Source organism: Athene cunicularia (genome assembly GCF_003259725.1).
Source record: "Athene cunicularia isolate RWA chromosome 2 unlocalized genomic scaffold, athCun1 chr2_part1, whole genome shotgun sequence".
Classification (NCBI taxonomy): Eukaryota; Metazoa; Chordata; class Aves; order Strigiformes; family Strigidae; genus Athene; species Athene cunicularia.
In genome coordinates, this window is record NW_020799095.1 from 125,339,641 (window position 1) to 125,361,329 (window position 21,689).

The 21,689-nt window shown below is 38.0% G+C and overlaps 1 protein-coding gene across 3 annotated transcripts in view; it reads right to left on the reverse strand.

Annotated features, from left to right (window-relative positions):
- The window catches only part of CNGB3 (cyclic nucleotide gated channel beta 3), a 68,430-nt gene extending 47,056 nt beyond the window's left edge, over window positions 1-21,374 (reverse strand). For all 3 annotated transcript variants that reach the window (XM_026841643.1, XM_026841642.1, XM_026841641.1), the window contains exons 1-3: window positions 21,231-21,374; window positions 18,739-18,814; window positions 6,770-6,881 (exon numbers count right to left, since the gene is read on the reverse strand). In XM_026841643.1, the coding sequence (XP_026697444.1) occupies window positions 6,770-6,881; window positions 18,739-18,814; window positions 21,231-21,347 (305 nt within the window). In that variant the 5' untranslated portion in view covers window positions 21,348-21,374. The remainder of the gene's footprint in view (window positions 1-6,769; window positions 6,882-18,738; window positions 18,815-21,230) is intronic.
- Window positions 21,375-21,689: the final 315 nt, after the last annotated feature.

Below are 21,689 nucleotides of genomic sequence, written 5' to 3' on the forward strand. Positions count from 1 at the left end.
TTACTTGAGATTTTAAAATTGAAAGTCTTTACATGGAAGCTCATTACCTCTCCCTGAACTTCTGCATGAAGAGACACAGGTCTGATCTAAATGAAAAATGTGAACAACTGCTTTCTTCCTTTATATATCTGAGCCTGCACAGAAGCATTTAAAAAAAATTAAAAGTCACAGTAACAGAAGATAAGGTGAAACCTTTTTTTATTAACATAATTTCCATGGAAGTTAAGGTTCTCTGGATGTACATGGGTTGTGAATAAATATATATCCACAAACCTTAATTATTATGTATCTTACAGTTTATGGGCATACTGGTGATTTCTTACTGTGTAGATCAAGTGACTTTTTATTAAACTTTGACTCTTGAAGAATTATTAGTATAGGAAAATAGTCTATGATCTAAGTCAAAGCATAGTATCAGGACCCCAACAGGCTTTAATGGCCCCGAGCTGCCTCCAGTGGGACTTTCACCCACACCATCTGCCCATGGGCCTGTGGTGTCCATTTAAGCTCAGGCCTCAGTCACTGCCTGAGCTATGCCTAGGTGTGTCTAGCTACAGTTCCTTCTCTGGTCATTTCTCCTGGAAGGACTTTGAGGCCATGTTGTAGCCTTCTCTCCAAGTCTTGTCTCTGACCCTGTCTTTTTTGCTTCTGACTGGACTCTCTGGATGGATGCTAAACTTGCTTCATCATCACCTGCTTGTTGATGGACTCTGATACTAAGATTCTGCTCTGCTTGCTGTGTTCAGACCCTATGGGATGACACCTTGTTGGGTAAGGACACTGCTTACATTGGTGTTACCGCTGTCTCCCATCTTCCCTTCCCTCGGGGAGCAGCTGGCCCTTACTGCTCCTTGAAATGCAGCTGGACAAAATCCAGTATTCCAGTTAAGAAAATTCTACTAATCATTTCACTCAACATTGATTTAATTCAACCAACCAAATTATGGCTCATTCCATAGCAGTATCATAGAATCATAGAATGGTTTGGTTTGGAAGGGACTTTTAAAGATCATCTAGTCCAACCCCTCTCCCTGGGCAGGGACATCTTCAACTAGATCAGCTTGAGTTAAAAGTTAAAAGTTAATAAAGCCCTGCCCAACCTGACCTTGAACACTCCAAATGATGGGGCATCCACAACTTCTCTGGACAACCAGTGTCCCATCACCCTGAGAAAAAAAATTGTTTTCCTTACATCTAATCTAACTCACTTTCAGTTTAAAAGCATGACTCCTTGTCCTGTTACTACAAACTGGAAAAAAGTCTTTCTCCATCTTATAAGCCCCTTAGCCCCTTTTATATATTTAAAGGCCACAATAACGTCTCTCCAGAGTCTTCTCTTCTTCAGGCTGAACAACTCCAACTCTCTTAGCCTTTCTTCATAGGAGAGGTGTTCCAGCCTGTTGATCATTTTTGAAGCCCTCTTCTGGACCTTCTCTAACAGGTCCATGCTTTTATTTTACTGGAGACCCCAGAGCTGGAGGTAGTATACCAAGTAGAATCTCATGAGAGCAGGATAGAGGGGGAGAATCACATCTCTTGACCTGCTGGCCACACTTCTCTGGATGCAGCCCAGGATACAACTGGCTTTCTGGGCTGCAAGTGCACATTGACACCTCATAACTAATTTTTCATCCACCAGTATCTCCAAGTCCTTCTCTTCAGGTTATTCTCAATCCATTCATAACCCAGCCTGTATTGATACTGGTGATTGACCTGAATCCAGTTCAGGACCTTGCACTTGGCCTTGTTGAACTTCATGAGGTTTATATAGGCCCACTCCTCAAGCCTGTCACAGAATCACAGAATCATTGAGGTTGCAAAAGACCTTTGGGATCATCAGGTCCGACCATCAGTCCTACTCTACAAAGTTCTCCCCTACACCATATCCCCCAACATCTCATCTAAACGACCCTTAAACACATCCAGGGATGGTGACTCCACCACCTCCCTGCGCAGCCTATTCCACTGTCTGACCACTCTTTCTGCGAAAATTTTTTTCCTAATGTCCAGTCTGAACCTCCCCTGCTGCAGTTTAAAACCATTCCCTCTTGTTCTATTGCTAATTACTGTGAAAAGACATCAGCACCAACCTCTCTACAATGTCTTTACAGGTAGTTGTAGAAAGTGATGAGGTCTCCCCTCAGCCTTTACTTCTTCAAACTGAACAGTCCCAGCTCCTTCAATTGCTCCTCATAGGATTTATTCTCCAGGACCTTCACCATCTTCGTTGCTCCCCTCTTCACTTGGTCCAGCACCTAGATATCTCTCTCATATTGAGGTGCCCAAAACTGGACACAATACTCCAGGTGTGGCCTCACCAGTGCAGAGTACAGGGGGACTATCACCTCCCTACATCTGCTGGTCATGCTATTTCTAATATACCTGTCAAGGTCTCTCTGGATGACATCCCTGCCCTCCAGTGAATCAACTGCACCCTCAATTTGGTGTTGTCTGCAAGCTTTCTGAGGGTGCACTCAATCCCATTGTCTGTGTCATTAATAAAGATATTAAATAGTATTGCTCCCAATAGAAACCCCTGAGGGACACCACTTGCTACTAATCACCACTTGGACATTATCTAAATGTAAATTAAACAGTGACAGGGAAAATTCCTGGACAATAGGACACTCAGTTAACTATCCTGTTGAGTTGTACAAACTGTTCTTGGTATGGTTTTGACTAGTCAAACTATCACTTTTCCAAATAATTCCCAGGTATGAGAACACCCAGAAATTAACATTAAGCAAAAATAATTCACAACTGACACTTTTTCAGGAAACATTTTGTATTCTTCTAATTGACCTCAGTGCTAGAGGGTCATTTGAGCATGTTTCATTTACTGCTATTTTTGTAAGCTACATGTATTTGTTTGACTCAAAATCTCCTTATGCATACACATTTATGTATATTTTCTCATGTGACAAAGGCAGTTGATTTCTTAAAAATATTCTAGTGAGTAAATTTGAACACAGAGACTCAATAAGGTAGTGACCTTGATCAAGAACGGTGTCTAAATATACTCCTGTGAATCTTTAGGGACCGTGAATTAAATTCTCTCAAAGGCACATTTTAAAAATTATTCTCCCTCCAGCTTTGAAATTTGTATAATAGATCTGTTTAGTTTAGTTTCATAGCAATGCAATGACACCAGTGCCATGCCTTCCAAGCTCTACTGCAGAATTAAGTGGGTAACTAACTGCTTTGACAGTAGAATTCACCAAAGATTTATTGTATTTTTAGAAGCTGTTGCTCAAATTAGACTGACTAGATATGTCTGGATGTACACATGACAGTGAGTCAGAACAACTTTGAGAAGAAAATGTTTAACATAAACATTTTTAATTTCCTTTTAACAGATTGTCTTCTACAAATAAGCAACATACCCGTTTGTTTCATAAAGATATTGTAATTATGTTAACCATGATTATGGGGTTTACCAGTGGAACTGTAAGCATCTAATAACATATCCTACAATGACACAAAAGGAGATGCTTTATCTAGGTTTTCATTGTTGACCTACTGATTCACATGCAAATTACCAAGTTATTTATAACATTTCCAGTCATTCTAGTCAGAGTTATTTTTAATTGCATGTATTATTTTATAGAAGCACATACATCAGTATTTCACTTGATTATTTATCAGTGCAGTACAAAGTCTGTCTTGGTGAAGGAGAGGAAATAGAGAATGTCTAGAAATTAAGTAACTGTATGTCAGGGAAAGACTTTTGCTTTGCATCATCAGGACAATCAAAATAATAGAAGGCAAAAGCGAGCAGGAGGAGTATCTACCCTGTTCTGGACTATGTCCATTATTTTCCACTCAAAGGGATCTCAACATACTGGGGGGCAGGAACTCCATGACGCTTAACACAGATAAATGCAAGTTTCCATGCCTGGAATGGAATAACCCCATGCAAGAGTAAAGGCTTGAATCTGACTGACTAAAAAACAGCTTTACATAAAAGGATCTGGGGGTCCTGGTGGATGACAAATTGAATATGAAGTCGTAGTGTGTTCTTGCAGCACTGAAGGCTAAATAGATGCTATGCTTTAGAAAAAAGCATAGATGGCTGATTGAGGGGGAGTAGTTATTTTCTTTTATGTGAGATTTATGAGATTGCATCTGCATTCAGCTGTAGTCTACCCTGTACATGAAAGGCACTGACCACGATGCAACACTAGCAGAAGGCTATTAAGACAGACTGGGGACTCGAGCACAGGGTATATGAGGAGATGCTGAGAAAGATGGGTTTGTTCAAACTGGAGATGAAAAGTTGAGCAAATGGAGGTAATTGCAGTGTTTCACTACCCAGTGAGTGGTTAAAGAGAACATGGATCCAGACTGTTCTTGGAGATGCACAGCAAAAGTATGAGAAACAACAGAAACAAATTAGAGCAAAGGAAAATTTAATTATATGTAAGGTAATAATTTGCATAATAAGGATGGTGAAGTGGTGGACCAGATTGCCCAGAGAAACTGTGGAAGCTTCATTCTTCAAGATATACCTTCACATTTATATTGAACAAAGTTTTGGGCAACCTGATCTAACCTGGGAGTTGGGTCTAACCTGTAAATTTGCTCTATGAATTTCTTCTATGATGCTGTTTAATATCTTCATCAGTGACATAGACCGTGGGATCGAGTGCACTCCCAGCAAGTTTGCAGATGACACAGCTGTGTGATGCAGTTGACATGCCTGAGGGATTGGATGCCATATAGACATGGACAAGCTAGAGAAGTGGCCCACGTGAACTTCATGTGGTTCAACAAGGCCAAGCGCAAGGTCCTGCACCTGGACTGGGGTAACCCTTGATATCATACAGGTTGGGGGATGAAAGGATTGAGAGCAGCCCTGCTGAGAAGGACTTGGGGGTACTGGTGGATGAAAAGATGGATATGAGCTGGCAATGTGTGCTCATAGCTCAGAAAACCAACCACATCTTGGGCTGCATCAAAACAAACATGGCCAGCAGGTCAAGGGAGGTGATTCTGCCCCTCTACTCCTCTCTGGTTAGACCCCACCTGGAGTAATATGTGTCCAGCTCTGGAGTGCTCAGCACAGGAAATACATGAACCTGTCAGAGTGGGTCCAGAGAAGGGACACAAAAACGACTGGAGGGATGGAACATCTCTCCTATGAAGAAAGGCTGAGAGAGTTGGGGTTGTTCAGCCTGGAGAAGAGAAGACTCTGGAGAAAGCCTTTTGGAGCCCTTCAATACTTAAGGGGGGCTTATGAGACAGAAGGGGACAGACTTTTTAATGGGGCCTGTAGCAATAGGATAAGGGGTACTGGTTTTAAAATAAAAGAGGGTAGAGTTGGCCTAGATATATACAATATATTTACTGTGAGGGTGGTGATACACTGGAACAGGTTTCATGGAGAAGTTGTAGATGTCCCATTCCTGGAAACATTCAAGGTCAGATTGGATGGGCTTTGAGCAACCTGATCTAGTTGTGATGCCCCTGCCCAGGACAAAGGGATTGCATGAGATAAGCTTTAAAGGTCCTTCCAACCTAAACCATTCTATGATTCTATAATTCTATGAAAATATGCTTCTGTAATTAATGTAGACTCTTCCAAGATTATTGTTTTCTAGACTTCATGTTTGATACTGTTTTAGCAAAACAGTCACCTAAGCTTTTTCAAAAGGCTGAACGACTCTATATTTTCCCCTGAAGGAATATTATTGTTTAATTTATTCTCAGGAAAAGACAGTCCTACTCCTCTGATTGTGCAGACTAATGCTGATTTAGTTGTATAACTCAGAAAAAAATGTGCAGGGCAAAAAGTATTTACATTAAAATGATGTGACAAACATTCCAGCTATTCAGGACAGCATCTTGGGCCTTACTCCTTTGATAAGGTGGAGTAATAGTAACTGAGCAACAGCATTGTTAGAGTTAGTATATAACTGTAGTTGAGCAAATCCTTTTCCTCATTCTTACAATTTAAGATGATGTACACAACAACTCTTGTCCTATCACTTATTACTCGGTTAAAGAGGCTCATCCCCAGCTCTCTGCAACCTCCTTTCAGGGAGCTGTAGAGGGCGATGAGGTCTCCCCTCAGCCTCCTCTTCTCCAGACTAAACACCCCCAGTTCCCTCAGCCGCTCCCCGTACGACCTGTGCTCCAGACCCTGCACCAGCTCCGTTGCCCTTCTCTGAACACGCTCGAGTCATTCAATGTCCTTTTTGTAGTGAGGGGCCCAAAATTGAACACAGGAATCGAGGTGCAGCCTCCCCAGTGTCAGATCCCTTCCCTGTCCCTGCTGGCCACGCTATTGCTGACACAAGCCAGGATGCCATTGGCCTTCTTGGCCCCCTGGGCACACTGCTGGCTCCTGTTCAGCCGGCTGTCAATCACCCCCCCACCCCAGGTCCCTCTCTGACTGGCAGCTCTCCAGCCACTCCTCCCCAAGCCTGTAGGGCTGCTGGGGGTTGTTGTGGCCCAAGGGCAGCCCCCGGCATTTGGCCTCATTGAAACTCCTCCAGTTGGCCTCAGCCCATGGCTCCAGCCTGTCCAGGTCTCTCTGCAGAGCCTCCCTACCCTCGAGCAGATCAACACTCCCACCCAACTGGGTGTCATCTGCAAACTGACTGAGGGTGCACTCGATCCCCTCGTCTAGATCATCAATAAAGATATTAAAAAGATCAGAGCCTTACAGGACAGAATGGACTTTTAAAGTACTGAAATATGGCATACAGAAATGTTAAATCAGGATATCAGGGAAAAAGCCTCAATCTTTAAAATTGAATTTACTCACTTAGCATCTTCTTTCCCATCACTGATCAAATGCTGTTCTTGTTGAATTTTCTTAGCTGGTTCGGTTGATTTTTCAGTTTTTGAAGGCTCAGGTGATTTTGTTGGGACTGTACCTAGGAAAAAGGTTTTCTTTTTTGAATATATATATTTTTTTTTTAGAATTATGATAATAATTTTTGAGGAAACACACCTTGGATGCCATTATTTCTTCAGTGGACAAGCACTACACGACACTGATCCTGGGATCTGACATTTGAATAATTTCCTGCATAAATCTATTTCAGTGCCAGCTGTACAGACCATGTTCATGATGAGTGTACCTTTTAATATATGTAACTTATTTGTGGGTTTTAAACTAGATGCATCTGTAACCAGGTCAACAATGGTCAATACAGATCTCTGCTATATTTATAAGTGACAAAACCTCATTCAGTATGATATAATTTTTATGTGTAGAGGGCAGATACATAGATCTGTCCAGAAATGCCTTGTGAAATACAGGAAATACATTTTTATGAAGAGTAGCTTATTTGCTTATGCATAGAAATGCTAATGACATTATTTATATTCCAGTGTCTGAATTGCATTAAACCTCCTGTTGATTCATCTGCCATGACAGTCCGGTTTGTTGCTGAATAAATGATGATTGAAATATATCATTAAGAATGTGAGCATGTAAAACTTTGGCTAGTCTATTTCTTCATTTTTTTGTTACAAATAACTTTTAAAAAAGGAATTTAAGTGGAAAGTTTGTAGAGTTTGAAACAAACTCTATGCAAATGATGGTCTCTTGCCATTTAAGTGGCCTTATGCAATTAATTTTTACAATTAGTCTTATATCTTTAATTTTTCATGCTGAAAAATAATTCGGAAGCTTTCATCAGTCTGGCACTTTGCATAAAGGAGGAAAAAACTGAGCCTTCATAAATACTTTAAGTAATATGATTATAGAGGAAAAAGTTTGACAACAAGACATCACAGCAAATAAATCAGCAGCCTGTTGTGTATGCTCTATTTTAATTTCAAGACAGCTCAAAGAAAATAAAACCTTAAGTATTTTGGATAGATAGTGTAATATTAGTTTTCTGATAATTAATCTCCGTATTTGGAGAGTTTTTATTAATTTCAGAGGGCTAAAAGCAGTTACAACTGTAAACTGTTAATCTGCTCAGCTGGAAGGTGGTTGCTTGAAATGGCATTGAAACAAAACTTAGTGAAGGACAGTGGGTCAGTTTGTTTACAGCACTTGATAAACCAAACTACCCTCCTACTACCATTTATTTAGACTTGGGATAATATTTTCTTTCATGTAGCTATTAAGAACAGACACAATACTTCTTGAGCTGAGTTTCAGACTTTTATCAGTTGCACAACTAATTACAGGACCAGCAGGGCATTTCTAGTATTTTTTCTTAGTGTTTAGGTTAAGAAGTAAAAATGCCCTGCATGAGCCTTGCTACTTTTACAGGAATTAAATTCTTAAATAGGATCAAAGACAAAACCTAGAAAGGGGTATCTGCGGATGCCAGAAATACTCAAGCCAGAGTCAGACAAGGAACTGAAGAAAAGGCAAAGAAATCCATGTTCCCCAATGTGTTAGTCAACTGGATTTTGACTTAGAAAGTTTAGGGTTAAAAGTCCCTTGGAGAATTGTAGCACTATTGAGAACAAAGAGACAGTCGGCAGTATTGTATTATTTACCACCTGTAAACCGGAAAGACTTTTTGTGAAGAATTCCATTTAAAACTCAGACATTCAATTGGATTTATGGCTTAAATTGGTAAGAGTATCTTGCCCACTTAATGGAAATGCAGATTATTGTTTCCTTTCTGCAGCAGTTAGTATTGCAGTACTATCATGAGCAAAAGTCTCTTGAATGTATAACATTAGGAAATGTTTCATCTTACTTGAAGGATCTGCCAGGGAATTTTTAAGGTACAGAATAGCACACATTCAGGGAAATGAGGACTCCAAAAAGGACTGCTCCTGTCCCCAGGAAGCTTCAAGAAAGAATGAAAGAGTTTCTTACCATTTGATTCTAGGAGTTCAAAATGCTTTTCTGGGAGTTCAAGTCAAAAATACTTTCTTTTAGGAAGGAGGAATTTTATAAAGGGTTCAGGCTTCTAGCACAGTGAATACATTCTCATAGAGAAATAAAGTTCTTTTCTCCTAGGAATTTCATAAACATCCTCTGTAAGAAAATTGCAGAGGAGCTGCAGTTACAGAAAATAAAGAGGTTTTGAACCTATTTATAACTGAGTAATTTGTGGGTCTTGCTACTGAACCTTAACCTGTTAAAATTTTATGTAACCCTTTCCCCAGGGGATCTCCACAAATGGTGCTACTGACTGTGCTTTCCTTGGCACACAGTCCTTCTGTGGTTTTGTGGTCAACATGACATTATGTAGAAAAGAAGATGCAAGATCCAAAAATTTCAGCACTCGCTGTTGTTTCTGCTTTCTTCTGAATTCATGGTTTATAGTTTCCCAGTTCTCCCTGTCCTGAGTCCTCCAGACAAAAAAAAACCCCACATGTACTCAAGAGTGACAGCAAAGCTAATCTCAACATTTCTGTAATTATCTCACTTTGGGAATTTTCTTTGTTATAGTAATTGTCCCTACTTATGTCTATACTAGCAGAGAATACAACGTGATAGGAACAATCAATACAGTGAAATGGTGCTGAAGGTCTGGCATCCAAGCTATATCTGTTTGAGGCAGCTGAATTTCAGATCGGGTCTATTATGATCCTCTGATGTGAATGGCCATCAGTAGCTCAAGTAAAGTAGGTTGACTCACAGAGTGCTTCTCCTGGTTTAGTTTTATTCTAAAGGAATCCAGTCATGCATTCCTGGATGTTTTTTGGTGAAAAAAACCTGTGTGACAATCAGGAGATTTGTTTCAGAAGGACATTCTTCATCTAAAATAAAATGTCAGTGTAGACACACTTTGGAATAACAGGTTCCTGAATAAGACAATCCATCTCTGGAATGACAACATGTGTGTGGGAAGGGAAGACCACAAAGTCAAAAAATGTAGTGCTTGCACAAAGGTGTTCCATTGCAGAAGGGCAGTGGCTTCTCAGCCTGCTAGAGAATACCTCTCAAGGTATTCAGGCTGAGGTCTGAACCCACACCAACCTTTAAATGCTGACTGGACTCAGAATGATGGAAAACATTGTAATCCCATGAATATTCCAAACATCCACAAGTTTTTAGAGTTCACAAATCTCCAGGACCAGTACAGGATTTATTTGTTTTAGGATTAGGATATCATGGCCTAGCACCGCTGCCATCTGTGTGTCAAGTTTTAGTTGTTTCTTTCTGTGTGAAATTGTGAGGGCTGTCTGTAGTCACATTTAAAAAATCCTAGTCGCTCTTCACTGCATAAATCTAGGTCATACCCCTCTGATTTATGAGACCAGCCCCAAAGAATACCTGTAAGAACAATGTGGTAGTCATTTGAGGGAACATTTAGAGTACAACTGATTTCTAGACTAAATAATGATCCATCAGGTGAATGGAAGGCTTACAGGACAACAAAGAAATCATTTATGCTTTACATGACTTTGGTCATAATAAAGAAATCACGACTGAGAAAAAGGAGGCAGAATTGTGCCCAGGCACCAACAGCTGAAGCAATTTTCAAAACAGGTAGATCCACATATACTTGACAAAATAAAGGATTTGAGTTTTTCTAAATTATTTCTATTCCCATTATATTGAAACATAGGTAGCTAAAGCTGCCAACGCAATTACTAGTGGGAGTTGAGGAATGCAGCCCACTGGTGTTTATGTATTCTAGATCATTTGGCCTCCCCATAAGAATAATATAATTTACAATTGGTTTGGGATAAGCGTGGTTGGTTCTCTTTTAAGATGGAAGGGAAAAGCACCAGTTGTAGAAGTATAATTTTGTGGGCACACTGCTTAATAGAATCACTCAAAAAGATAGGTGGTTAAACTGAGAAGCTCACTGAAACCTTTTTATACCAGTGATCTGCCTAAGATAACAAGGAACAAGATGCAGATTATAAGACTGATTTGTTTCCCACTCTTAATCTTTCATATTTTTCTAATTTTCCACAGGTTTTTGTTCTTTCAGAAGAGATTTAGGTAAGGCAAAAGAGCAATTAAAAAGAAGGTTATCGGTGGGTTGTCATTTTACCTGTGTTATCTTTATCAGGCTGATGCTGCTCCCAGCTGAAAATAAGTATTATTAAACCTTCATTGCTAATTGTTTTCCCCTATTTTCATACTTCCGGTGAAACAACATTGGAACAGTATTGCAGGATTAGGTTAGAGTAGCCACAAGATTTCTGCATATTGGAGAAGTATATCCAATTTATTCTGAGGCCGCTCAGTGCCTTTGTTCATGTTTCCATAAAGCAGTTCTGTCCTCAGCTTTCACTTCACAATTTTGGACAGAGGCCCTTGTCAGTCTTTCAAAGATAATTTGATTTCCTACTGCCACATACACACTTGCAGAACAGCCTTTAGGAGACTATTTCCCAGTTTTGGCCTAGAGTAAAAAAGGGAATACTTTGTACTTATCTATGGGTTTTAAACTTTTTTGATTGATAATTTAAGGTTTTTTTCTTCTGCGACTCAAAAGGCTGAATGTTGGGGTTTTTATTCAAACACTATAATAATCACATAAAACAAATTCAGGCTTCACAAAAAGCAGAATATTGTGAGGCTAAGCATAACATTGGAAGAACTAGCAAAGTTAGTTTTAGTTTAAATCTGCTCATGTAGGACCAACACCACTGTCATGTTTCTAAAATTTAGCACTGTAGACACTGTCCTAAAACTGTGGGCATTAGTCCTAAGGATCATTTTCCATAGAGGAAGCTGTTGGTATAGGCAGATTTGTCAATGTCAGGACACAGCACTCTAGAATTGTCGTTCTTGTCAGAATAATTTTGATTCTTCTAAAGTCTTCAGTCCTAAGCATACATAAGTATCGGTGGATCCAAAAATCTCTGTCATAGGTTTAGCCCCACAGAGGTGTTGCCGACTTCTCTTCTGGCAATAGTCAATGTCAACAAAGGAGTCTAAAACATCATGGATCCACGGAGATGTGTTGTCTAGTAGCCAGGAATCTTATTATGATTCTTCCACCAGTAGAGCATAAAATATAATTTCCTAACATAGTATGCAATTAGCAAACAGAAGGGCATATTAAGTCTGCAATTTTACACTCATTCATCATTTATTCTACTTCCCAGTCCTATTTCTGCTGTTTCTGGTGTTCTTCAAAAGCCCTAGATTTGCTAAAGGCAATTACCACCTCACCAGACTGGCTAGGACAGCTCCATCCTCTTATTCCCTCCACAGGTCAACATGGAGGTGGTGAGCTCCCAGTCTGCTGTTCAGAGCAAGGGAAGAGGTTGCCTGAGCAATCAGGTTATTTTTTTCCTATCTGATCCTTGCTTCTGTCCATGTAAACAGCAACAGGAGGCTTAGGAACAGGAAAGAAATCACTTTATGTTGTGGAGATCACCAGACTTACTGGTTATTCAACATCAGGAGTGCCTCCGGAGCAGTCAGACAATCTGAAGGAACTTTCTTCCAGAAAGTAATAAAATGTAAATCTCTCAGTCAGTAGACTGGTTTCTTGGATCAGTTATGTCCAGTTACACATTCCATAACCATAATTACTAGCCTTTAGCATCAGAGATGTATTATCCTTATTGCAAAAAAATGAAGAGAAGGAAAATGTCAAGTAAAAGATTAGTTTTTAGAGGTAAAGCTATTAATAAATGTCAGTAGTTAGATAGCAGCACTTAAATGTATTCCTAAGCACAGAACAGAAAAAGTGCTTTTGCTTTGCCTTACTTTAGAAAGGGAAGACTCTTCACCAGAATTCCCAGACAGCTCCATTGCCTTGTACTATCAAGTCTTACCTTGTATCTCCATCTCTGCTTCCCCTCCATTTCTGGACTGGCTGGGCGTATGTGAAAGTAGAACTCTTAAATGGCTAGCAGTTACTTATGGTTTTCATACAAAAAGCAAGTAGTTCCATGGCTGCTTCTTTTGGCTATACAAAAGCATATTTTAGCACATCTTGATCATTATCTGACATAGTCTCACTTCACTGTGAATCCATAATATATTGTTTTACAAGACCATTTACAAAACGTTGACTTGCTTGTATATTTTTCTTCGGTGGAAGCAGTATTTCCATCACAACATCTTAGTATAGTGTGTATTTTATGTTAATTAAATAAGTTGTCAAATACTTCTACTACTAAATTCTTAGTGACTTTTACAAAAATGCAGTCATTTTAAAATAAATTGATGCTTAGAAATACTATATTATCTCACAGTGATAGTGTTGTACTAAATATAGTCAATTGACTTGCTATTCATGTAATACAGTTGTAAACCTTAACAGTCATTTCTGAGGCTTATTCCCAGGATCAATGTAGGCAATTTTTAATCAAACAACATTTAATGTTGTTCTTTTGTATTCCTTCAGTAGAGAAAAAAGTCCTGAAGATCTGATTAGCCTGAACTGTCTTGATTAGTTTCTCAATATTTAGCAGAAACACAGAAAAGAATTAGTCATGGGAGAAAAAATGACAAAGATAAAGGAATACTTTATCTTTGTTCTGTCGAACATGTATATTTAATGGTTGCCTGAAAAACTTGTGTAGCTTACTGCTACTGCTTATATGATAAAACTATTTTAGTTAATATACCAACAACAATGTTGGCAATTTAACTGTGCATGGAAATGCTTGAGGTTAGCTAGCTTGTGTGAAATGGGAAACACTGTGTAAAGACATGGGTAGAGCCTGCTAGTAAGAGGCAGAGTGGTTAATGTTTGAGTAATGTGGTTTTTAGCTAGCTATCTCAGTGACATATATCCTTTAGAAACGTAATTTTAAGCACTTAAAACCAGTGATCTTTTTGTCATTTCCTCTTTTTGCAAACTATTAAAAGTTTCAAAATAGGTTAGAAGTCTCAAATAGGCTTTTAAATGTTATTGCCTGAAAATAACATAGAGACCAGGTTCTCTAATATAGCAGGAATAAAGACTGACTTTGCATTTGAAGCAGTAGAATGGGAATGAGGGAACTGGTCTACAAACTTCCTGGGATACTTCTGACATAATTAATCATTTGCTTGGTTGTCTTTGCCTCCCAGAAGTGTTGAGCTATGTCCATAAATATTTGAAAGATGACTATAGGGTCATGAAGATGTCAAGACAAACATACAGGAAACCTATGGACAAAGGAGATAAGAAATTTCAGCTCTGACATTACAAAATACACACCCCTGTGACTTTCCAAGCAATTATTTTTTTTTTTTTTTTTTTTTTTTTTAACAAATGGTCTGTGCAGGGGAAAACAGTTCAGAAATCCGTGGGGTTGAAGTAAAATAATCAGTAAGTAGGTCCATTTTAACAACCCTCAACTTCGGTGGCTAACAAGTATTACAAAGGTTTATTTTCCATGTAAAGAAGTAAAGATTGTATGAGGTAGATGGGTTTGTTTTCCTAGCATTTAGCCTTGTCACTCATGTGAAAAATGAAGATCTGAAAGGAATTAAAAGACTTCACATCAGCAGGAGTGGAAGCAAACTGATTAAACATATTGAAGTTCTTAGTTATCTTTAAAAAATACATTTTATGGGAATAATAGCTGCCTGTTGACTGAGGACCAGTGAAGAATATAAAGGATAAGAGACAAGGAATAAGATTATTATTTAAAAGTCTCTTTGCATTGACAAGTTTGGTTCATTGATCTGCAGCATATTATATCAAATGCTGTACTTGATTTGTATTTTTGAAATACAAATAGTTATTTAACCCTGGATTTTGAGGTGCTAAGGGACAGGTTTTGTAAAGCAGCTTAAGAGTCAAGTTCATAACAGGCCAAAGACAGGTTTTAGCTGCGAAATTTCAGATTTAATTCAAATCTCCCTTCTCAGGAGCTTATAACTCCGTTGAAGTGCACACAGAGTTAGTTGGTGCCTACATAGAAATTACTCAGGGTATCACAGCAACAGGATTTTGGTACCCTCAGTAAATATGTTTGCTTTTATTTCTATCTACAGGAAGAGGGAGTGGCCATCTTTTCTATATCAGCTAGTAAACAAAGCTTTCCTCTAAGAAGTGGAAATCTTGGCTCTGGGCCTTGATTATTTGTCATAGGGTCAAATACATGTTGTGAGAATTATTTTTTCCTTTTTTAAAGATGCGATAATGTTGTAATAGAAATTCATTCTGAAATCAAACTTCTTAATTCCTCCTACAAGGTTTGTGTTTCAATTAACTTCTAGGTTAGTTCCAGGCTTTGTATTGTAGTCTATCTTCTCAGACTTCACAAGTTTTTGCATTCTTTTCTGCATGATGGCCCAGCAAGTAGGAAAGCCAGAGAATTTTCTCCCACATCTCTCTAGTCTAGACTTTATGTGGGTAGTTAGGGAACTCTACTGGAATGTGAGACATATGGGATTGAACTCCCTTATTATGAAAGAGTGTAAGTAAAACAGCTGGGCTAATAGATGAAAGGTGGCTGCTATCTTCAGCTTTTGCTGCTTTTCTTTATTTATCTAGTGAAAAAGTGTATGTTCCTCAAGTACCTAAACAGAAGTGTGCTCACTGAGAGAGAGTTTGGAGTGGGCTGAAGTTCCTTTTGAGCAGCCGTTCCTTTGAGGTGCTACATATTCAAAGATGCTGATTAAGATTCTTGGTAGTGTGTGTTGGTTTTTTTTTTTTTCTTTGTTTACTCTGTCTGGATTCTCACTTAGGATATAGATTTTCTGACTCTGTCAAAAGCACCAAAATTTCATATGCTATAGAAAGGCATTTGCATTTAATTTGCAGACAGGTATACAACCTTTTATATGTCCTCTGGGTGCTTCTTTCCAAAGCATCTAGGCTCTGAAGATAATAAATATCACTGAAAAGTAACATGGCTATCTCCCAGATGGAAGGTTCTGTCTACTTTATGATCCAAACGAGCAATTGTAGCATGTATAGAAATACTTATGATAGTTTTAGTTAGCTTTGTCACTCAGGTGTCAATATGGACTTTAGTAAAAGTTTCATAAATATGTCTATGAATCTGGAAAAAAAAAATCTTTGAGACAATTGTTGCTTTAGTAGAATTAGGAAGAACAAAAGCCTGAATATTGGAAACAGGCCAGTTTCTAGTGAGGGAAAAGTGAGAAGGAGATGAAGACAAACTTCAGACTACTTAAATGTGGTGTTGAGAGTGTTTAGAGGAAAGAAAAGAAAACGGATGAGTTGCAAAGAATTGTACTGGAACTACCTGCTAGGAGGATGAAAGAAATTGTGATACAGAGCATGACAACGCAGTCACCAGCTAGCAGGTGGAGGCTGGATGTGGCCTTCTAAAGAGCATAACCATCAACAGAGTTACTGAACAACAGTGTGCAAAACAAGTGAGGCACTTGTATAGTCAGTCACTTATGGGAGGTGACAAATATGCAAAGAAACTGGCAATTGGATTCAATATTATGGAGCACTTGTAATTAGGTGAATCATACTTTTTTAAGTACATAAAGAAATGCAGGGAATAATTTAAGAAATTAATCCATTATGGAACAAACTGACTAAGCACAGAGAATTAATTAGAGATTGAACTAATGATACAGAGAATTAATCACAAAGCAAGCTAATGAGAGAAAGGGCAACTGAGGAGGTGGAGATGAGACAGTGAGTAGCCAACAAAGAAGCCAAAAGTACCAGGTGTTGCTGAGTAATGTAAGTGGCCACATTTTAACCAAACGAGCTCCAGTCATGCCTGCTGCTGAGTTATCATCTGTGCTGGGAACATCATGTTGCCTTGAGAAGGTGATGGCTGGCTTTGGCCATGTGAGAAGAAAGGGGGTGAAGATAAGCTCTACTCAGTCTATGCTTGTGTGATCAGGACAGGGGAGCTGCAAAATGGGACTATGATTGGAGGCTTTACTGGGCTATTTTGTTCTGGTTATACCAGAGAAACTGATGAGAGATCTTGAAAAGGCTTTTCTCAAACTAGTTTTAACTTCTCCATTTAACTGATCTCCCTTAACTAGTGTTGGTTGAGCCCTCCCTATGATTTTAATAATTCTCTCCAAATTTGTACATATGCCACAAAATGCTTTCTCTGGTCCCTTGTCCTTTGCTTACCCACAAATATTTTTATTTTCATCTTCTATCAGATGTCCACATGATTTTAGGTCTGATACAAAGTTCACCAAGTTTTACAGAAGTCTTTATCTAGACCTTCCTGTGAGCTGCTTGAGACCAGCCTCATTTTTTCTGCCTAGAGATAATAGAATTCCTTGTTCAGCTCAGATGATGAAGACTTATGTACAAGGTACTGGAATTCATAAGCTTCTCCTGAGGTGTGGTGCCTGTGTAAGTCCTCTGGTTTGTATAGCTATTGTCTATCTAACTCATTAATACCTGTATGCCAAAGGAGAAATTGTCTTGTGACTGTTTGAAAGTGAGACCAGAAACTTCCAGAAAACTATGGATTTAAAAAACCCAAACAAATGTGGAGCCTATGTTAGATTTCCCTAAAGTAATTGATGAGGTGGTTGCTTCTATGGCACCACTTATATTATATTTTAGAAGGGGGGGAAAAAATAGTGTGGTATCCCAAAATATAGATTCATTAATTACATTAATCTGTAAAATGATATCAGATATTGGATAGAAACAAAAAAATTTGCTATAATGATACTTCATTCTGTTGTGGGATGGCATCTGTGATTTAATGTTTCTAAAGCACCATGAAAAATTATATTTGATTTTATCCATTGTTGGCTTATTGCTACAGTTAATTCATATCAGATTTTGTTTTACCTTGATTTATATACAGTAGCCATTTTATAACAAGATAATTGCATTAAATGGACTTTGTTTAAATTTTCATTATATGAGGAAAGGAATTGTGATACTTGCTACAATAACACAAAGCACAAGTAAGGATTATACAAGTTTCCTTGTAGTCTTTTTTCCAGTTGCTCCTCCCTTCTCAAATCATCTTTATCACAGAAAAGCTGGAGGTTCCTCAGCCTTTGCTTTGTTTCTCCTGTGAAATGAACCTGGTTTGTTTTGTTTTGTTTTCTAAAGGAAAAGCATGTTTTTCTGCAGTACTGGAGGATGGAAAGGGAAATGGCTGTGCCATTGATGGTGTGAGAAAGGGAAGAGGGGATATAGCCCAGTAGCAGTTGCTTCCCTGTCCTGAGCCTTTATTTTGGTAGTTGCTGCAGCATTCCTTCTGGCTCTGCTGTAAGCAAACTAGGCTTGGCTGTTGGGAGGTGGGGGAGGATGGGTGCAGTATAGCCATGGCCAGCTGCCGCTGTTTTCAGCAACCAGCTGCTTAGGCAAATAATTACTTTGTATTACTGCCCTGAGCTCCATGTTCCTCTGTTCAAGTCCTGGATGTCTTCTGAATGGTGATGGCAAATCATTTTTAATGGCATTGTTTTTTTAAAATTATTTGTTTGCATGCTTTTTTTGAAAAAGTTTTGAATGACTGTTTGATGGAAAATTTGAATGTCAGTTTAAAATCTGTCTTATCTTTGTATTTTTTTTAACACATATGAGAAGTATACCCAAAAGACACATTAAAACCTCAGTTTTCTTTCTTAAGCTACTAAATATCTTTATTTTAACGTAAGGTTTCTAAGAAGTCAACTTACAGTAAAGGGAAATAGATTTTGTTACACTAGCTGATTAAAGTGGACAAGCTCATGAAGGGACGGTGTGCTTGAAAGTCTGTTGCTTTTTATTATTGTAGGATAGTGCTTGTATTTCTGTAACAAATCATTGGTTTGGTGTCAGTGGGAATTCAGAGTTCTTAATTTCTTCCACAAATAATAATAATAAAATAAGATCATCACCTGGCAGAGCATTTGGAAGAACAATTTACAGCCCTATATAGTGTACGTATATTTTGTCCGGATAATCTTTGAACACTCATAAATAGCTTATTACTGACCTTGTTGGTTTGTTGTGGGTTCTGCTTTCTTATTGGCCTCTGATTTCTGTCGTTCATCTGTGTTTTTATTTTCACCCTTAAAAAAATAAACAGGATTACAAACTGTAGATGCTCATTGTTGATAATCATAAAGATGGTTTGATGTCTGCAACATTCTCCTAGGAATTTGATTAACCAGGTTGACAAAACTGAGCTTTGTTCCTGGGTGTTCTCTGTGTGTTCTTGGACAAGGCTTTTCAGATAGGTTCACAAAAGGCCTTGGATGCTGAAATAAAAAACTGATGTCTTCACTTCTGCTGTGCAAACCCAGTTACTTAGCCTGGAGTTCTGCTGGTGCATGTTCCCACAGCCTCCTTTATGTCGTCAAGGCTGACTTGTTCAGTGTTACCACCCAAAAGCCTGTCTGCATTTCTGAACTAGTCATTCTTCTGCCTAAACCTTCTGCTGGGCTAATAGACCTTGCATGTTTTGAGCTACCTCACCACAGTGACAGATCTATCTTTACAAAATTCAGAGACAGTATCAACTTTCACTGCAAAAAAATTAACTTCTTCCCACACTGACTGGCTTAGGTCCATGAACAAAGTCCTCATATACCTGTACTTTGGTTTGTCTTGGCTTTGACATAGAAGACCTTGGAGGAGGATGTGAGCAGTGTATGGGGAGTTTTCGGTGTTCACTGAACTCTGTAGCAGCATAGTGCTAATTAAACCCATGAGCATTTGTTATCCCAGATAGAATGAATTTGCCTGGTGTTTATCATGCTGATTAATAGAGAAAGATATTAGAGAGCTTAAGCATATGGTAAATTATTTGACTTTAGGAGATTTCAGATCTTGATGCACTTTTTTTTTCTTTTTTTTTTTTTTTTTTTTTTTTTTGTTTTGTTTCTGGAATTAATTTGGAGTTTGTCTTTTTCTATGAAAGTATTTATTTTTTCCCGTCTGCTTTTATTCAGAGCACTAAAGTTCTAGTATACATATATATATATATAAAGATATTTTAAAAATATATAAATGATAATTAGAAGCCAAATCAATCACTGTGCATACTATAGTTAATTGCATATTGGTTTTTTTTTTTGGTAAAAGTTGTTTTTGTTTCAGGTTTCCTCCTAATAGCATGAGAATATTAATGTGAAAATAGTGCTTTACAGTTGCCAGATACTATGTACATTTCTTTTCTCTTTAGATGATATCTCTTTGCAGGCAGAAAGTGTCTTACTCCTTGACCCATTCATCTGCCTCCACCTTAACTGTATCTATAATAGTAGACACTTATGGTGGGAATAGTGGGATCTGTATGCTGTGCTGCTGTATGTAATTATTTTGGTTAAAAGAGTAATCTATGTCTTCAGGGAAATCTAAATGTATGTTTTTCCTAGGGCAGTTTGCCAAATGAGGTATCAGGCTGCATGGAAGTCAGCTGTTGAGATTCAGTTTTTTTCTTCTTTGTCGAACCTAGACTTTTTTGACAGTTTTTGTGGATGACAGTATAGATATGCCTCTTCATCAAACAAATTTTTTTACCTGTTTATAATAATGAAAAATTATATTTGAGTTGTAGTTGGGTTGAATTAAACTGTACCCCTTCTTGTGGTTGTACAAACCTATGAACTTCAGAAAAACATCAGTTCTAGGAAATTATTCAGTCTTACAAACATTTATGTTTCTATTAGTTTTACTTAAAACTGTAACATTTATGGAGCTCTTGTACGTGTAAATCAAGGCTCCCAGAAGTTAAGTCAGAGCCTTTGTATATGCTTCACTGTTCTGAATGTGTTAGAAGACACAGAAAAAAAGTAAAACACTCTCTAGGACATTATTGGGAAAAGATAAGAACTCAAAGGTAACAAGTGGAGGAGTATCTATCTATTCTTCTGTCTCATTTTAAGGTATTCCTTTAATTAAAATGAAAAGAATGAATTAACTTTTACAGTAAAGAACTACTAAAAAAATACAGATTGTAGACTAATTCAATTTACTGTATTTTTCAAACAGGAGTTATATTAGTAAAACCACTTCCCCCTCCAACCTTCTTAAAAAAAGCTACTAAATTACTTTGTCATTCCATTAATTATCAGAAAGGAGGCTGATACATTCTTGTACACCATTCCAGTATTCAGAAAGGACATACTGACATTTTCTGCCAGCAGGGAAGAAGATGAAGAGGAATACATCAGCACATCAAAAGCAGCCATCCCAGTACTTCTTATTCTCTGTTTGCAATGTTGATCAAGACCTCTAATAAGCTTGTACTATTTCTGGTTAGCCCTATTTGGAAAGTAATTTACAAAAGAAGGAAATCTATAATTTCTTCATAAAGAAAAGGCAGGAGGAAAGAGGGGAATAAAGGTATTTGATTTTATTAAATAAAGATTGATACTGTGCACAGTATGTTTGAAAATCTAAGTTCTGGTATTTACTTACTTAAATACTTTCTAAACAAAATGTAATTATTACTGAGTCTATACTAAACAATAAAAACTATACCTGGCCTGTAGATGCCTTGGGTGGTGGAGAGACACCTTCATTCTGGCAATCTGATTCCGCAGGTGATAATTTTGCTCTAGAAAATACTGCTTTTACTTTTTGAAACATCTTGCCCATTCAACTCCCCTGAAGCCTCTACAACTCTTTTAACATGAACAGGCACATAGCATATGTTTTCTTGCCACCAGTAATCAAGCCAATTAGATACTTAATCAGGTTTAGGTCTGATTAATGCCTTAAAGAAATTCCTTGCACGGTCTGTTTCAGTTATGACTTTTTCTCACCATTAGTACTTTTGTGTTATAGACGATGTTATTTCTAGTCTTGATGCTTACGCTATTATACATCTATTTTTCATGCATAAATTCAGAGGACTGAACACTTTCTGTTAGACTAAATCAGTGTCTAATCTTCTGTGTATTGGATAGTAAGCATTTAGTTTATATTTAGAAATGAAGT